The 16,285-nt window shown below is 40.0% G+C and overlaps 1 protein-coding gene and 1 long non-coding RNA gene across 6 annotated transcripts in view; one reads left to right on the top strand and one right to left on the bottom strand.

Annotated features, from left to right (window-relative positions):
• ASH1L (ASH1 like histone lysine methyltransferase) overlaps positions 1-13,242 on the top strand; it is a 203,286-nt gene extending 190,044 nt beyond the window's left edge. For all 5 annotated transcript variants that reach the window (XM_069543842.1, XM_069543868.1, XM_069543833.1 and 2 more), the window contains 11 exons: positions 723-777; positions 860-992; positions 2,169-2,417; positions 3,396-3,482; positions 4,730-4,820; positions 5,318-5,456; positions 5,570-5,742; positions 8,049-8,215; positions 9,362-9,402; positions 10,674-10,975; positions 11,571-13,242. In XM_069543842.1, the coding sequence (XP_069399943.1) occupies positions 723-777; positions 860-992; positions 2,169-2,417; positions 3,396-3,482; positions 4,730-4,820; positions 5,318-5,456; positions 5,570-5,742; positions 8,049-8,215; positions 9,362-9,402; positions 10,674-10,975; positions 11,571-11,662 (1,529 nt within the window). In that variant the 3' untranslated portion in view covers positions 11,663-13,242. The remainder of the gene's footprint in view (positions 1-722; positions 778-859; positions 993-2,168; positions 2,418-3,395; positions 3,483-4,729; positions 4,821-5,317; positions 5,457-5,569; positions 5,743-8,048; positions 8,216-9,361; positions 9,403-10,673; positions 10,976-11,570) is intronic.
• On the bottom strand, positions 13,198-16,060 carry LOC138415595 (uncharacterized). The gene is made up of 2 exons (XR_011247347.1): positions 15,019-16,060; positions 13,198-13,425 (listed from the first exon to the last, which is right to left on the bottom strand). It is a non-coding gene; the product is annotated as an uncharacterized lncRNA (long non-coding RNA).
• Positions 16,061-16,285: the final 225 nt, after the last annotated feature.

Raw genomic sequence — 16,285 nt, 5'->3', positions numbered from 1 at the left:
ACCTGTTCCCTTTACACTCCCTAAAGATCACACTCTGTATTCTCAACCAGCCCTATCTGATCTAATATGAAATTGCAGTAGATGTATCTGTATGTCATTATATTCTAGGCATGAAACAGTAGGCTTTTTCTCTCTGTGTAGTGAGTTATTAGAAAGTAAGAGAGCAAGTGAGAAGCAGCCCCACAACATGAATTTTATTTTTGTAATACAGATCAACTGTCACAAGAAGATGGATTCCAGAAAATATTTACAGCACTGAATTATTCATTATCTGGAATCAAGTTGAATCCAAACCAACAGAGTACTATTAACTGTGGGCAAATAGTAAGAACTGGAAAACATTTTTTGAATGTAGTTGAGTAGGAATTTGCCTTAAGCATACTAGCTGCTACGTTAAGTTCCCATATCTCATTTTTCTTAGAAAGTTTTCGTTACCCAGCTAATGCTGTTTTACATTTCAAGTATATATATATATATATAAACACACACACAAACTGTATCTTTCATATTTCAGGTAATCCTGAATGTATCTTCTGATCCCTGCCTTTAATTACCCACATTTCTGAAAAGTCTTTTCATTTTTCACTGATCTCAAAAAAAAAAAAAACTTAGATTTTTTTTTTCCAACTTTAAATTTGGGGGATTCTGCTTTTTCAGTTAGGAGTTAATACTGGCCTCCCTATAGAGTCAGTCTGTCTACTAAACCTTGCATTTTTTTGCAGATTCTTCCCGACAATCACTGGCAGCACCACTTTTGAACCTACCCCCAAAGAAAAAGTAAGTTTACATATGTGGGAATCATCTGAGTTTTAGTAAAGTCCTAAGTGTACCAGATTGACACCCTGACTTTATGTTTCAGGAATGCTGATTATTATGAGAAGATCTCTGATCCCCTAGATCTTTCCACCATAGAGAAGCAGATCCTCATTGGTTATTATAAGACAGTGGAGGCTTTTGATGCTGACATGCTCAAGGTCTTTCGGAATGCAGAGGTATTTTTCACTGACTCCAAACACAGATTTAAGAAGTTTGTTCTGAAGAGGTCTGTTGTAGAAGTTTAAGATTTTTATCTTCTTCTCCTAACATCCTTCATATTTCTGATTAAGAAAGGCAGCAATTTTTATTGAGTACACTAGGGTAAATTCTGCTTACTTGAAGTGCCTTGCTGTGTGCCTGCTAAGTCACTTCAGTCTTATCTGACTCTTTGCAACCCCATGAACTGTAGCCTACCAGGCTCCTCCATCCACGGGATTCTCTAGGCAAGAATACTGGAGTGGGTTGCCATAGGGTTATAATTTTCTAAATATTGGAGATATAATAAATGAAGATAATAATACGACTAGAATGAAAGGTTAACTCATACTCCCAAAACAATTTTTGTAGAAACTTACTTTCATGTTGAACCTTTACATTTACGTAGTAGACATTTTGCTACATCTAAGTCATATCTGTAGGCTCTACTCAATAGGTATATGTGAAATACACAGAAACATGTATAAGCAAATAAATATATATCTTAAGGATGAATCAGCATATAGTACACTAATATATTGCAGAATAGGTGAAGCTCATTGGAGGAGAGGTGGGCTTGAATTGATACAAAGATGTAAAATATTGTATGATACATAGAGGATATTTTTCAGTGATTTTCAAATACCTTGGAGAGGTGTTTGAAGGTCAAAAGAGACTACTAGATGACAGAGGAATTGAGACTGAAGACAAGAAATGAGAGAAAAACAGACAGATGGGAGAAGAATTAGAGCAGTCTTGAATCATTACGTGCTTGCTCCTGAACCCAGCTTCCAAATATATTTAGACTTGTAACTTTGTGTCCCTGGTATCTATAAAACAAAGGTAAATGGAGAGATTCTCCACATTATTCTTGTGGTACTTAATCATGTTCCATGGTCTCTGTGTTTTTGATCCTTGTGGACAGTAAAGTCTGTGACAAGAGTTGAATGTCAGAGTAATAGAGCAAATGGGAAAATTACCATGCAGATTCTCATTTTAATTCATTTTAGTTGAATTTAAGTTGTTTTCAATTGTCTGGCCCCTATATTTGATGGTATTAAAAATGTATTAACCAAATGGGAAGATAAAGAAAATCCTGCCACCTCTTCAGGTATATTTTTAAGCCAAACATGATTTCTTTCTCCTGCTTTCTTCAGAAGTACTACGGGCGTAAATCCCCAGTTGGAAGAGATGTTTGCCGCCTACGAAAGGCCTATTACAATGCCCGGCATGAGGCATCAGCCCAAATTGATGAGATTGTGGGAGAGACAGCAAGTGAGGCAGACAGCAGTGAGACCTCAGTCTCTGAGAAGGAGAATGGGCATGAGAAGGATGATGATGTTATCCGCTGTATCTGTGGCCTCTACAAGGATGAAGGCCTCATGATCCAGTGTGACAAGTGCATGGTGAGAGTCAAGAGGTGAAGCAGAGGCCTAGTCCTGATGAGTGTGGTGACTATATTCAAAGCATCAGCCCCTGCCTCTTTTGACTTTGCTTGACAGGCTGTTTATGAACTTTAACTTTGCCTCAGTTTCTGTTATCCCTTACTGCTCACCATATTGTCCTTCTCCTTTTTTTATCTCTCTCTTTCATTTTTTCCTCCCCTTCTTTTTTCTACCTCCTGTTCTTTGTGCCTACTTTCCACTGCACACTTCTGATGTAATCTGGATCAAGAAGAATGATAATATATAAGGCAGTGCTTTACCGGAAAAACACTAGGGGTACTACACTCAACATAGCATTAATGTAGATGGAATTCAATATATAGAGCTCCTGATGAAGGAGTCAAGGCCTGGATTTGAGCCCTAGTATCCCCATTTGATACATCTGAACTCATTACCTTATATAAAATGGAACTATGAGTAATACATAGGATTGTTAGGAGAATATAATTAGATAAGGTTAAGTAAAAACATTTTGTAACAATGAAGCTTTCCATAGTGGCCATATTGTTGATGCCTGTTACTTTGTAAGTGATAGCTTGGTACTATATTGGTTCATCCTTCTGTTCTCTAGCCATCTCCTTATTTTGTTTGCCCAGATCCATGTATTATAAACGGTCTATATACTTATATTCAGATAAGTCCTCATTCTTCTTTCCTCCTACTTTACCATTTATCTCTAATTTCCCTTCTTAACCCCTTGTTCCTGTTTTACTTTACCCTGTCCTATTGCTTTTCTTTGTTTTTTTGTTTTGCTTCAGCTTGCAAGATCTTAGTTTTCCAACCAAGGATTGAACCCAGGCCATGGCAGTGAAAGTGCCAACTCCTAACCACTGTACTGCCAGGGAACTCCCACAGATATTTTTTTATTCTTAGTCCCCAAGACTTCTCTCAGTGAGTCTAACTCCCTACATACACACACACTTCTTTTTTTTTTTGCAGGTGTGGCAGCACTGTGACTGTATGGGAGTGAACTCAGATGTGGAGCACTACCTTTGTGAGCAATGTGACCCGAGGCCTGTGGACAGAGTAAGTTGCCTCCTGATAATACCCCAATCTAAAAGTAGGAGATATGGCACATGGTATTTTATCTACCCTGCTCCTAATGTACTGAATTCCCTTTGATAAGTTATTCAGCCTCTCTAGGCCTGTTTCTTACAATTTCTTACACTTTACGTTGAGGGTAATAATTCTCCCCTTCCTTTTCTCAGGAGTGGGACAAAAGGAAGAATATTTAAGAAATCTATGGAAGAAATGATACTGTATAAAAACCCTGTTTTTAATAAACACTATCTACTATCCATAAAAGAAGTAGCTTAATCACTTATTTTAAGCAGTGTTTAAGGAAAAGAGCTCTGGACTCAGAGTCAGCAAAAAATTAGTCTCAGCCCCATGTTTTGTTTTGTTTTGTTTTGGCCATGCTGGGTCGTTGTTGCTGCATACAGGCTTTCTCTAGTTGCAGCAAGCGGGGGCTCCTCTTTCATTGAGGTGTGCAGACTTCTCACTGCAGTAGCTTCTCTTGTTGGCTTCTCTTGTCTGGCTCTAGGGCATGCAGGACCCAGTAGCTGCACCGTTCTGACTCTAGAGTGTAGGCTTAACAGTTGTAGAGCTCAGGCTCAGTTGTTCCACAACATGTGGAATCTTCCTAGAGCAGGAAACAAACCCATGTTCCCTGCTCTGGCAGGAGGATTCTTAGCCACTGGACCACCAGGGGAGTCCTTAAGCCCATTTTTTAAGAGAGTTGGTAGGTTGGGTAACTTGCCCAGTTATTAAATGGGTTTTTTCCTTAGCTCTGCCATATTTATATGTGTGATCGTCTATAAAAGGAGATATGTAGGCAATACTTCTTAACAGTGGTGCTGTTGTCATTTTGAGTGGACCGCTCTTCAACGTTGTAAGGTTTACATTGCAGAATGTTAGGCTTTCTTGGCCCTTGGGCACTAAGTCCTAGTATAGCTTCCTCCAGTCATTGTGACAGAGTTCCCCTTCACACATTTTCAGATGCCCTTTAGATGGCACAGAGCAACTACAGAATAAGTGCTCCACAGGGTATAGTTTGGGATATTTCATCTGTCAAGTTTGTCCTCTATGTTTACTTTTTCAAGTTTAAGAACTCTTGATTGCAGTCACCTGTTTAATATCTATGCTGTATTGAAATGACTAAGCAGTAAGTCTTAATTGCTTGGAGATTCTAGGTTTTAGTTCTTTTTCTCTTGAATAGAGAGGCTGGAAATAGTAGTCACAGCCCTTATCTCTTGGCTCTCTGCTCTTACCAGGAGGTACCCATGATCCCTCGGCCCCACTACACGCAACCTGGTTGTGTCTACTTCATCTGTTTGCTCCGAGATGACCTGCTGCTTCGTCAAGGTGCATACACAGAAGCTGACTCTACTTGTCAAAGCTGACCTTTCTGAACAGTAGGGAGTATCTGCTGTCTGCATAATAGTCCTTGTCTCCATATGACTTTTAATAGCAATAGAATATATCCTCAAGTTACTTAGGCTTAATACATTTATCTTCACCAAATAATATTTAAGGTAATGTTTTACAAACTGAAAAACATTATGCTAAAAATAAATTGGAGAGACCAGAGTGTTACAAAGCTAGTTTTAGGACTGAGAAAGACACATAGCATTCCAAGAGGTAGAAGACCTCCTTCGTGTTATGCTCATGGTCTTGAATTGATTTTCATCACCATTAGACTGCTGGTTGTAGTTACGTATTTCTTGTTTTAGATTTTCAGTTCTTTGTACGTAGACCTTGGGTGACACTAGTGAACACCTAGTGTAACTTATACAGGAATCACTTTAACCTTCTCCTGTGTTCTGTGCCTTCTGCGTCTTTAATCTCCTGTGCCTTCCTAGGTGACTGTGTATATCTGATGAGGGATAGTCGGCGCACCCCTGATGGCCACCCTGTCCGTCAGTCCTATCGACTGTTATCTCACATTAATCGAGATAAACTTGACATATTCCGCATTGAGAAGCTTTGGAAAAATGAAAAGTATGTGTTGAGGTTCTATCTCTTTTCTTCAAGCTGTACCCTACTAGAGTAGTGCTGGATATTCACTACAATCTTGATAATTAAACTTCTCCCTTCTCTTTTTTTTTTTAAAGAGAGGAACGGTTTGCCTTTGGTCACCATTACTTTCGTCCCCATGAAACCCACCACTCTCCATCCCGTCGGTTTTATCACAATGAACTATTTCGAGTGCCACTTTATGAGATCATTCCCTTGGAGGCTGTAGTGGGGACCTGCTGTGTACTGGATCTTTATACATACTGCAAAGGTAAGTGATTTGCACTACCTAAAAAATGACCTCCTGGCGGCCGTTCATTGATCTACTGCTGCCCACTGCATACATATAGCCTCTCTCTGATAAAAGATTGTCCAAGGCTGGCTTTGAAGCTTCAGAGAGCTATATACTTTCTTTTACCTAGTGCTTGGTACTCAATAAATGTTAATTCTCCTTTTAATTTAATTCATTTTTTTCATAGTGTGTATTTAGTACTCTATTAATACTTATGGGAAGATAAGTTATTAGGGTAGTGCAAACATAATTGTGGTTTCGAACTTTGACTTTTAAATCATTATAACTAGGTTCACAAAATAGGAACCATAACAATCAATACATTTTTGCCAACAAGAAGTAAGTTTGTTTATTCTTATAGCATAAAAATCCATGCTTTGGGTCAACAAACTCTTGGAAAGCATTTTCTGCCTCTTGCTGGTTGTGGAAGCATTTTCCCTGCAAAAAATTCTTAAGATGCTCAAAGAAGTATAGTTGGTTGGCTAGAGGTCAGGTGAATATGGTAGATGAGGCAAAACTTCATAGCCCAGTTTGTTCAGCTTTTGAAGCCTTGGCTATGCAAAGTGCAGTCCAGCATTGTGGAGAATTGGGCCCTTTCTGTTGACCAATGCTAGCTTTGGGCATTGCAGTTTTTGGTGCATCTTATCAATTTGTTGAGCATACTTCTCAGATGTAATGGTTTCACCAGGATTCAGAAGGCTCTCATGGATCAGACCAGCAGCAGACCACCAGACAAGTGACTGTGACCTTATTTGGGTGCAAGTTTGGCTTTGGGAAGTGCTTTGGAGCTTTTCCTTGATCCAGCCACTTAGTTGGTTGTCTCCAATTGACATATAAAGTCCACTTTTTATCACAACATCATAATCTGACAAAGAAATGTTTTGTTGTTGCACAGAATAAGAGAAGACAGCACTCCAAAACAGCAATTGTTTTGATTTGCGGAGAGCTTATGAGGCACCCACTTATCTAGCTTTTTCACCTTTCCAATTTGCTTCAAATGCCCAACAACCATAGAATGGTCGACGTTGAGTTCTTTGACAGCTTCTCATGTAGTTCTAAGAGGATCAGCTTCAATGATTCCTCTGACTTGGTTGTTGTCTACTTCCAGTGGCTGGCCACTGCATTCCTCATCTTCAGAGCTCTCATCTCCTTTACAAAACTTCAGAACCACCACTGCACTGTACATTTGCTAGCAACTCCTGGGCCAAATAGGTTGTTGCTGTTGCAAGTTGTCTCCACTGTTTTATGACCCATTTTGAATTTGAATAAGAAAATTGCTTTAATTTCCTTTTTTGTGTAACATCACTTCACTAGTGTAAAATAAATATAAACAGCAAGTAATGTCATTAGCAAAAAAAAAAAAACATAAACCAAGAAATGTGAAGTAAAGTGATGTGTAACATAACCACATTTCAGAATGTATTTCAGTATCAAAGTTCAACAATGTAAAAACTGCAGTTACTTTTGCACCCACCCTAATACTCTCCCCCCCCCCCCCCACCATTCCAAAATCCTTACGGCCATCATCAACTCGCTACATTAAACGAACACAAAAAAGGACAACAGTTTCATGAGGTTTGTGGCTAACAGTAGAATCAATCTAATTTCAGATTCCAATTCCAACAGTTTTTACCTGTATGCCCTTGGGCAAGTTATTTAACCTACTGAAAATAGGGATTCGTATCTATTTTAGAGAGTTTTCTAAGGATTAAATGAAATAATCTACAAAATCACTAAGCCCAGTTTATGGCTCACAGTAAAACTCACTATAAGTTAGTTATCATTAGAAGCAGAGTTTAGTTTCCTAGGTCTTTCTCTTAGCATCACAGCAAAATAGTCCAGAAGAATTCCTTGCAAAAGCTAAGTGCTTAAAGCCCCATGCTACTGATGACTCCTCCATCCCCTACTTTCTATAAAGTGTTCATTACCAAACGTGCTTCCCTCATTTGAAGTGTCATTCTTTTCTTATAACTTCCCCATGATATGCTCTGTTTTTCCCCTGAAATGCTCTCTCAAAAAGTTCTGCAGCACTCAGTCTGTGTTTCCAGTTTCTTCCCATCCTGTAGAATGCCCTTTCACTCTTTGACTCCCTTTCCCCTTTCTTTGACACTAGTGTCTCCTTTCTTCTGCAATCACCAAATGCTTACTTGTTCCCCCTCTCGAAACAGCTACCATGTTTCCCTGTTAAGAAGTCTCGCTTCTCTCCCACTGGTATGTGATGGGCAGCTCAGGGTGAGGGAAGGGAACATAGAGGAAGTGTTCTTTAACAGTGTTTGGCCTCATAGGGAGACCCAAAGGAGTGAAGGAGCAAGATGTGTACATCTGTGATTATCGGCTAGACAAGTCAGCACACCTGTTTTACAAGATCCACCGGAACCGCTATCCTGTCTGCACCAAACCCTATGCCTTTGATCACTTCCCCAAGAAGCTCACTCCAAAAAGAGATTTCTCAGTAAGTCTCCTTCCTCCCTTCACTGTATGTGTCAGGACAATCTAGTTCATGCATGGAATTCCCAGTGAGAATTTTCACGTGGCTCTCTGCTTCTTCACCCCATCTCCATCCCAAACTGGAAAACACCCTCTCTGTGGATGTTTGAACAGCAAACATACATTTGTTCTGTATTTCCTGGCATGGGCTGTGCCTCAGGGAATTGTTATCATATTTTAGATAGGTTTTCCTCTTTTTCTCTCTCTTCCACCTCTTTACCATCTTTGCCCTTGAGCCCCATTTGTAGTTTTTTGGTTTCTCACATCCATAATTTTGAGAAACAAAAAGAAAATAACATTGAGAAACCTTTGGTGAAAATAATTTAGTGCTTTTTATACTTGGATTTAAAGGATAAGACATTGTTATCACTATTAAGAAGAAAAATTGTTTATTATCCTACTGCACAGAAAGTAACTGCTGTTTTCATTTTCAACCTTTTTCCTGTGTGTTTTGTTTTTTTCAAATTGTTGTGAACATATTCCTCCAGTTATTTTGTGCCATTTGTTATCATTTCATAAAGGTTCTGGTTATCCATCTATTTGCTATAATGAAACCCTGGACTAAACTCCTCATCCATGAGTTTTTTTTTCAGTGGGCCTGTCAGAATTCAGAGTTTTCATCCTAGAATGCTTAGAAATAGTCTAACCAGAACACAAACCTTTATGTCCCTATTTTTCCTAGTATTATTTTTGGATTTCTGTGAATCATATTTCTTTTATATTCTCTCTGCCCACCACCAGGCCCTGCCTCTCATTCTTTGGTCTTGCTTGCTTACTGTCAGCTTTGAAACTCCAACCTTAACTTCTCAAAAGTTGGGATGGGACAGAAGGAATTGTGACCCTTTCCCTTCTGCTGTCATTCTAAGCTTATAAAATGCTTAAAAAAAAAAAAAAAAAACCATTGTGGCCTACAGATTACTAGAAGGACTGAACTTCTGACCTTAAAACAGTCCTCCAACATGTAAAGGTTTTAGCCCAGTAGCGCCTTTTTTTCTTTACTTCCTTGCCTCGCCACCTCCTTTATCCTGAGTTAGCCCCAGATCATCTGATTCAGCTTTGCCAGCATTTGCAGTACACTTACCAACTTACCACTTCAATGTCTTCTCTGCAGCCTCATTATGTCCCAGACAACTACAAGAGGAACGGAGGGCGGTGAGTCCCACTGGGGGGATGTGATTAACCAGTAGCTTGAATGGAGTAAGAGAATAGCCACTTACCCATTCAGTCCCACCCCTTGGATTGAAAAGTCTCTGACAGAGTAGCCCAATATAGTGCCAAGAATAATATGGAAGAACTGCACTTCAGTAGTAGTGGACTCATTATGGAGCCTTATTTGGGGCAGGGAGGGAAATTTGTAAGAGCAGAGAAAGAAAATGATTTGGGACAGAACTCTTGACATATTTGGAAAAATCTCTCTCAGGTTTCTGAAAGCTTTCCCTAATACCTCAAGGTGTATCAGCTCTTAGGTCTTCAAGGAACAGAAGTAGCTAGAAGTGCATGGTTTTAGCTGAGCAGTTTGGACTTATAGTTTTTATTTGTGCTTGTTTTGTACACAAGCGGGGTATTCTGGTGGAGGGAGGACCACACCCTGTAGCATGTGGGATCTTAGCTCCCCAACCAGGGATCGAACCCATGCCCCCTGCTGTTGGAAGCGCAGAGTCTTAACCACTGGATCACCAGGAAAGTTCTGAGAGGGGTATTGTTACAGAAAGTACCGAAGGTTTTTTTCAGTTTCCTTTTCTATTGAATGGTAGGTAGTGTAACAGTTACTTTATCTATATCAATAGCTTTTTTTTTTTTTTTAGGAAATCAAATATATTTCTTAAAAAAAAAAATACCAGATAATAGATGAGAGAAGAAATTTAAGAAAAGTAAAAACTATTTAAATGCTCATTGTAGTTGGACTATTGGTATCACAAGGTTGTGCCATACTTCTGTGTACTCATGAAGCAATCAGAACTAGCTCAGCATTTTACCAGCTCTGGTCTATCTTATGGATTCCTGAAAGAAAGAAGAAAAATTGAATTTTATAAATAGAAATTAAATTTCAGAGAAGGGTGGTGATTTTTTTCAAAAAATAATAAAATGAAGACCATAGGGACTTCTCTGCTGGCCCAGTGGCTAAGACTCTGAGCTCACAATACATGTAGCCCAGATTTAATCCCTTGTCAGGGAACTAGATCCCACATGCCACAATGAAGATCCTATGTGCCACAACTAAGACCCCGTGCAGCCAAATAAATAAATGAAAATAAACATTTAAAAAAATAATAAAATGAAGACCATAGCCAAGCTTCTTACATCTTGAGTCAAGGTTCTAACAGCTAGCCTACAGGATCCACAGGTCTTTTCCTTTCATCCCCCTTCCATCCCCAAGTGCCTTGCTTAGCCTTCCTCTCTAACTTCATATATCCTTCTGGCAGATCATCCTGGAAGTCTGAGCGCTCAAAGCCACCCCTGAAAGACCTGGGCCAGGAGGATGATGCTCTGCCCTTGATTGAAGAGGTTCTGGCAAGTCAGGAGCAAGCAGCCAATGAGATGCCCAGCCTGGAGGAGCCAGAACGGGAGGGAGCCACTGCTGAAAACAGTGAGAGTGAAAAAAAAACAGAGGAAAGTAGTCAAGAACCCCAAGTAGCCTGTACCCCTGAGGAGCGACGGCATAATCAACGAGAACGACTCAACCAGATCTTGCTCAATCTCCTTGAAAAAATCCCTGGGAAAAATGGTAAGGAAAATCAGGCTCCTAAGATAAATGCAATATTAGCAGAGAGGGAATGAAAAAGAGCAACTTCTGATTATTTGCCTAGAATGGAAAATATTCTTTAAATGGCACAGTTTTTTCATGGGCCTATTCTTAAATTCCTCTTGGCAATGAAACTGGGAGGTGAGAGGATCTCCTCACTGGAGGGCAGCTTCTTTCAGTTTGGCCTGGCTGCTGCTGCTGCTAAGTCGCTTCAGTCATGTCCAACTCTGCGACCCCAGAGACAGCAGCTCACCAGGCTCCCCTGTCCCTGGGATTCTCCAGGCAAGAACACTAGAGTGGGTTGCCATTTCCTCCTCCAGTGCATGAAAGTGAAAAGTGAAAGTGAAGCTGCTCAGTCCATGGACTGCAGCCTACCAGGCTCCTCCGTCCATGGGGTTTTCCGGGCAAGAGTACTGGAGTGGGTTGCCATTGCCTTCTCCGTTTGGCCTCGAGGAAGGCCTAAATTGCTGGTGGGTTGGTGAAGGACCCATTGAACTCCTGTGATTTCCTGAGAGTTCAAATCTGGAATAAGGAGTGGGAGGGTAGAGTTTGATGAGCCTCCTTTTTCTGTTTTCAGCCATCGATGTGACCTACTTGCTGGAAGAAGGATCAGGCAGAAAACTTCGAAGGCGTACTTTGTTTATCCCAGAAAACAGCTTTCGGAAGTGAACCTCAAAGAATGAGAACATCAAGTATCTGGGATCCACTGGAGCCTACAGTCCTGCCTCCTGTTCTCTGAGTGCAGACAGGGGTGGGAAGGGTCCGTCCAGCAAGGGGAATGGGGCCATGTCGTTGACATTAGGTACTTAGTAAACCTTGGAGCTAGTGGAGAGGAAGAGGAAGGGGATCTGTCCAGACAGTTCAGCTTAACTTGTTTTCCTCTCCATTGCTTCACCCTGAGGGTTAATAATGTAGGGTGGAGGGCAGAGCACATTGGGGATGACCAGAATCTTTTGGTACTTTATAGCACTTGCCCCTCCCCTCAGCTTGGGTTTCTCTGTGTCATCCTCTGATCTTGCAGGCACTGCTAAGAAGCTGCTTCCTATACCCAGGTATAACTCAGACTCCAAAGGGACAGGGACAGGATCCCCACCCCTACCCTGTCTGTTCTCTATAGGCTCCAAGAGCTACCCCTAGAGACCTAAAACACAAACAGTAACTGGGCCTTGTTCCAGATCCCTGACTAGGAAAAGTTTCTCTTGCCTCTTTTCCCCAACCAGGTCAAAGTTAAATGTGAGTTGACAACTCAAAGCACTTGTAACTGCTGCCCCTCTCCCTACCTCTGCTATCCCAAATGGAATCATGGAATAGGGAAGGCCCCCATGGGGTCAGAAGGGCACAGTCCTTATTGTAATTATTTTGGTTTTCACCTTCATAACCTGCCGACCATATTGTTTTTTCTAAGAGAAGGCCAGGCCCCCGCCAGCACATGTGCTGCTTATGCGCTGTGGTTCTTGTGCGTCTGCTGTGCTCTGCGAATGGAGATTCCTTTCAAAGAAAAGTCATTTTAAAACCTGCGTAAAAATGAACTCTAACCACCCCCCAACGAAAGTCACTACATAAGCTGGCGAGCAGTATTCACCTATCAGAGTATTTGCTTCGAGTGTAGGTCATCAACGGAAAACACTACTTCTTGTTTTACTTGTACAGTTTTCAGTGTCCATCTCTTAAAGAGACAGTGTGTTCTCCCTGCCCCCAGTCCCATCTTCCTTCACCTTCCTGATGACTTCATCTTCAGGAGGATATCCAGGGTGTCACCTTCCTTCCCATTCACTTGACCAGGAGTTAACCAGATAAATTGTCTCTTAAAAATAAAACTTAAAAAGCTTTGCTTTGTTGTCTTCTCAGACATACATATGCATATATGTTTTAGATGTTCTTATGAGAAAAGATGGTTTTTAAATGTGCCAAGTTGTGTGTTGTATATATATATGTATGTATATATATATATATATATCTGCTGCGTGATTAGTAAGCAATACAATAGTTAAACATTTCCCCATTACTTTTTTCTAATATTGGACCAATGCTGTCCTAATTGTACATTTCCTCTTAGGATGACGACGCTCTGACTTGTTTAGGTAGAAACATTGACCACCTTCCATTCCATTGAATCTTTCTTTTTCTCCTTTCTGTGTCAATCTTGAGGGAAAAAAAAAAGTAAAAGAGACAGGGGATACCAAAAACCCCCTTGAACAGAGAAAAAGCAGAATAAATATTTTATTAAAGAAAAAAGAGAATTAAGAAAATAGTTTGGAGTATTTTCTTACTGTAGAGAAGCACTGTACATTACTAAGAGACCTGGGTATAAGATACTCACGTGTGGAGCTGGGAAAATCGCATGTCCAAGCCCGATTGAGTGGTTTCTTTTGGTTTTCATTGCAGGGAGCCGGGTGGGAGGGAGGTGGGAATAGGGGCACTTTGGGGGTCTCCTTTTAGTCAAAGCAGGAAAATGACAAGAAAGAGATTAAAAGTCAATATTTCCTTTAATAGTGTTAAACACTAAAATTTTAAAAAAGTCTCAAAAAAATTAAAAAGGAAAAAAAAAACTTTGTAAAATGAGAGAACAGAAGCAAAAGACACTACGCTCTGTCATTTTATCTTTCTTTTGTTGAAAGACTAAAAACTGAAATGTTTTTTAGACAATCAAATGTTAGGTAAGTGCAAAAACTTGTTTTTTCTTACTGGTGTAGAAATTAATGCCTTTTTTTATTTTTCGGTTATTTTATAATAACAAAAGAACCCCCTAGCTGCCAGGCGGGTTTTGGTGTTTGAAATGCGGGGCAAAGCACTACATCACTGCAAATAGATACAGAGTTAGTCTGCATGTCTGTAGGCTGTGTGATTGCGGAAAATATAAATGCTGCTAATATATTTCCTTTTTACAAAAGCATATCTAAATAGATGATTGTTTTGATGTTAATCTTTGTAAATTATGTATTACCAATTTTAACATTGGATGTAATTGCATAAAAAGCTTGCATCTCAATCCTTGAAAGTCTAGTATTAAATGGAAAAAACTTTTCCTAACTACAGAGTGGTGAGCTTGCTATTTTTTTTCCTCTTTCCTATGCTCCATTTATATTCCCAGGATCTTCTCCATCCTGTTTCCAAAGAGATCTGCTTAAAACCACATCAGCATCCTAGGCCCCACATGGGCATGCTGACCACTGTTGACTGTTGGATCAAGCTTTTCCTCAGCACTGCAGCCTTTTTGGTCTGGGCCAAGCCTCTACACCTGTGCCCCTGGAGCACACAGACAGTACTCATTAACAACCTCTAAGGTTGGCAGTAAGTTCAGGCTACATTTTCTAGGCCACTATGTTAGACTGTTTCCATTGTAAGCAGTGTACATATATTCATTTATTTCACCTTCATAATAGCCCTTTTGGTAGGTACCAAAACCAAATTTTACAGATGAGGAAACTGAAGCTACAGAGAGGTTAAATAAATCACCCAAGATCTTGTAGCTAGTTAATCCTCATAATAGTCCCCTGTAGTTATTCCCATTTTCGTAGAAGTAAAAACTGAACCTCGGGAAGGTTAAGTAAACTTGCCAGATCATCTAGTAACTAGTGTTGGAGCCAGAACTCCAAAATCTTTTAAGTTCATCCGCAAATAGGAAAGTGTCAGAAATAGCCAAAGCCTGACCCTACTAAGGAAGATAAATCCATTCCTGCCAACTGAAAGACCTAACAAACTCTTGTCCTAGACAGGAGTCAGACATTTAATCTTTGAGTTCAGCTAGAATACAGTTGCTCAGAAGCCTCAAGACAGTTGACTTACAAGAGCTCAGTGTCTACTCCTGCAAGAACTTAGGGTTTATCCCACTATTACATAACAGTCTATCCATGGCTGCAAAAACAATACCTTAGTACTTAATTTAAGGTTTCTTTAATCTTTATTTAACCTTTAATATCACTTTAACATCTGCTTATACCTATTCTGTTTGGATAATATATAATGGTAATAGCACAGACCTAATTTTATATCAATCTTTGTCCTATCTCAAGATGTTCTGTTACCTGATAACCATTAGGCTCCAGCTGCCAATATCACCAGGTCTCATTGATGCTCTGACAATATTGTTCTAGGACTCCTCCCACTTTTGAGGATTACCCACTATAAAACCAAGCACATAGGGATAAGAGTCAGAAAAAAGGAGAGGGCAGGTTGAATCATAGGAAATGAAAGCTGTGTACAAGTAAAGGATTTCTGAAACTTTAGAATCATGCCCACCTCCCACATACACCAAAGATCTCACTTTAAGAAATATTGGTCCCAAAGCATAGTCTTCCATATCTACTGTTTTATAACTTAAAACATAAAAATAAAACTTCTTTTGCAGTAGTAGTTTGCAATTGAAGAAGCTTCATAATCTTGAGTACTCCCACTCTTAAGAATATATTGAATGACTAGGAATTCTCAGAGGCAGTCAAAATCCAGTTTGAAAAACATCACCCTAGAAAATACCTGAAATGCAAACTGAGGTCTAAAGCTGAGAGGACCACCAAACACAAAAAGCAAAATTAAAGCAAGGAGCAGATGAATATCATAAATTGGCCAGGAATGGAAACATTAAATCTTAGAAAATGGCAAAAGTATGAGACAGTTAAGTCTAACCAACCCTACCCCTGAGTATTTCCAAGGCGTCAGCTCTTACTTTCTCAAGTCCTTTCTCCCAACAGCAGCCCGTTGTGCTCTTAACCAAGTTTCCAAAGATGAAGGAAAATTTAAAATATTTTTCTTCTGTTTCACCTCACAGTTTTCAGCTGCCCCCTAACTTTCCTATTAGCTGATTATAGCTTTCTATTCTTCTAATCTTTTAGTAATTCTCCTGTAGTCAATCATCTGTAGTGATTTCTACCCCCATCCTCCAGGCTCTAGAGCGTTTAGCTATTCTCATTTCAACAGACTGAAAGGAAAGTCATTAATTCCTAACAAAGTAATAGATGTCAAGTTATTATGCTTCCTAAAATTATATCACCACGGAATGGTGATATTAAATAGAAAAAAAAAATGTGTCCCTTTTTAACACCTTTTAATCTTTCCCATCACCTCAGCTATGAAGCTTGCAAGTACAATTTCATGGACTAAGTCTTCCCAGCTCTCCCGTATCTACTCAGGCTCCTACTTATCAGTCTAAGCAAAGCAATCAAGTCTCAGACTAGAGATGCACTTCAGTGAGTCAGCACCAATCAGGGGCTACCTTTCAGGGAACAGAACTAGACCCAGCTAGGAAGGAAGCATCTCCCTTGGGCTCCCCAAGACACAGCCTCCCACCCCTCCCCC

Source organism: Ovis canadensis, chromosome 1 (assembly GCF_042477335.2).
Source record: "Ovis canadensis isolate MfBH-ARS-UI-01 breed Bighorn chromosome 1, ARS-UI_OviCan_v2, whole genome shotgun sequence".
Lineage (NCBI taxonomy): Eukaryota > Metazoa > Chordata > Mammalia > Artiodactyla > Bovidae > Ovis > Ovis canadensis.
This window is presented reverse-complemented; position numbering and strand designations above follow the sequence as displayed.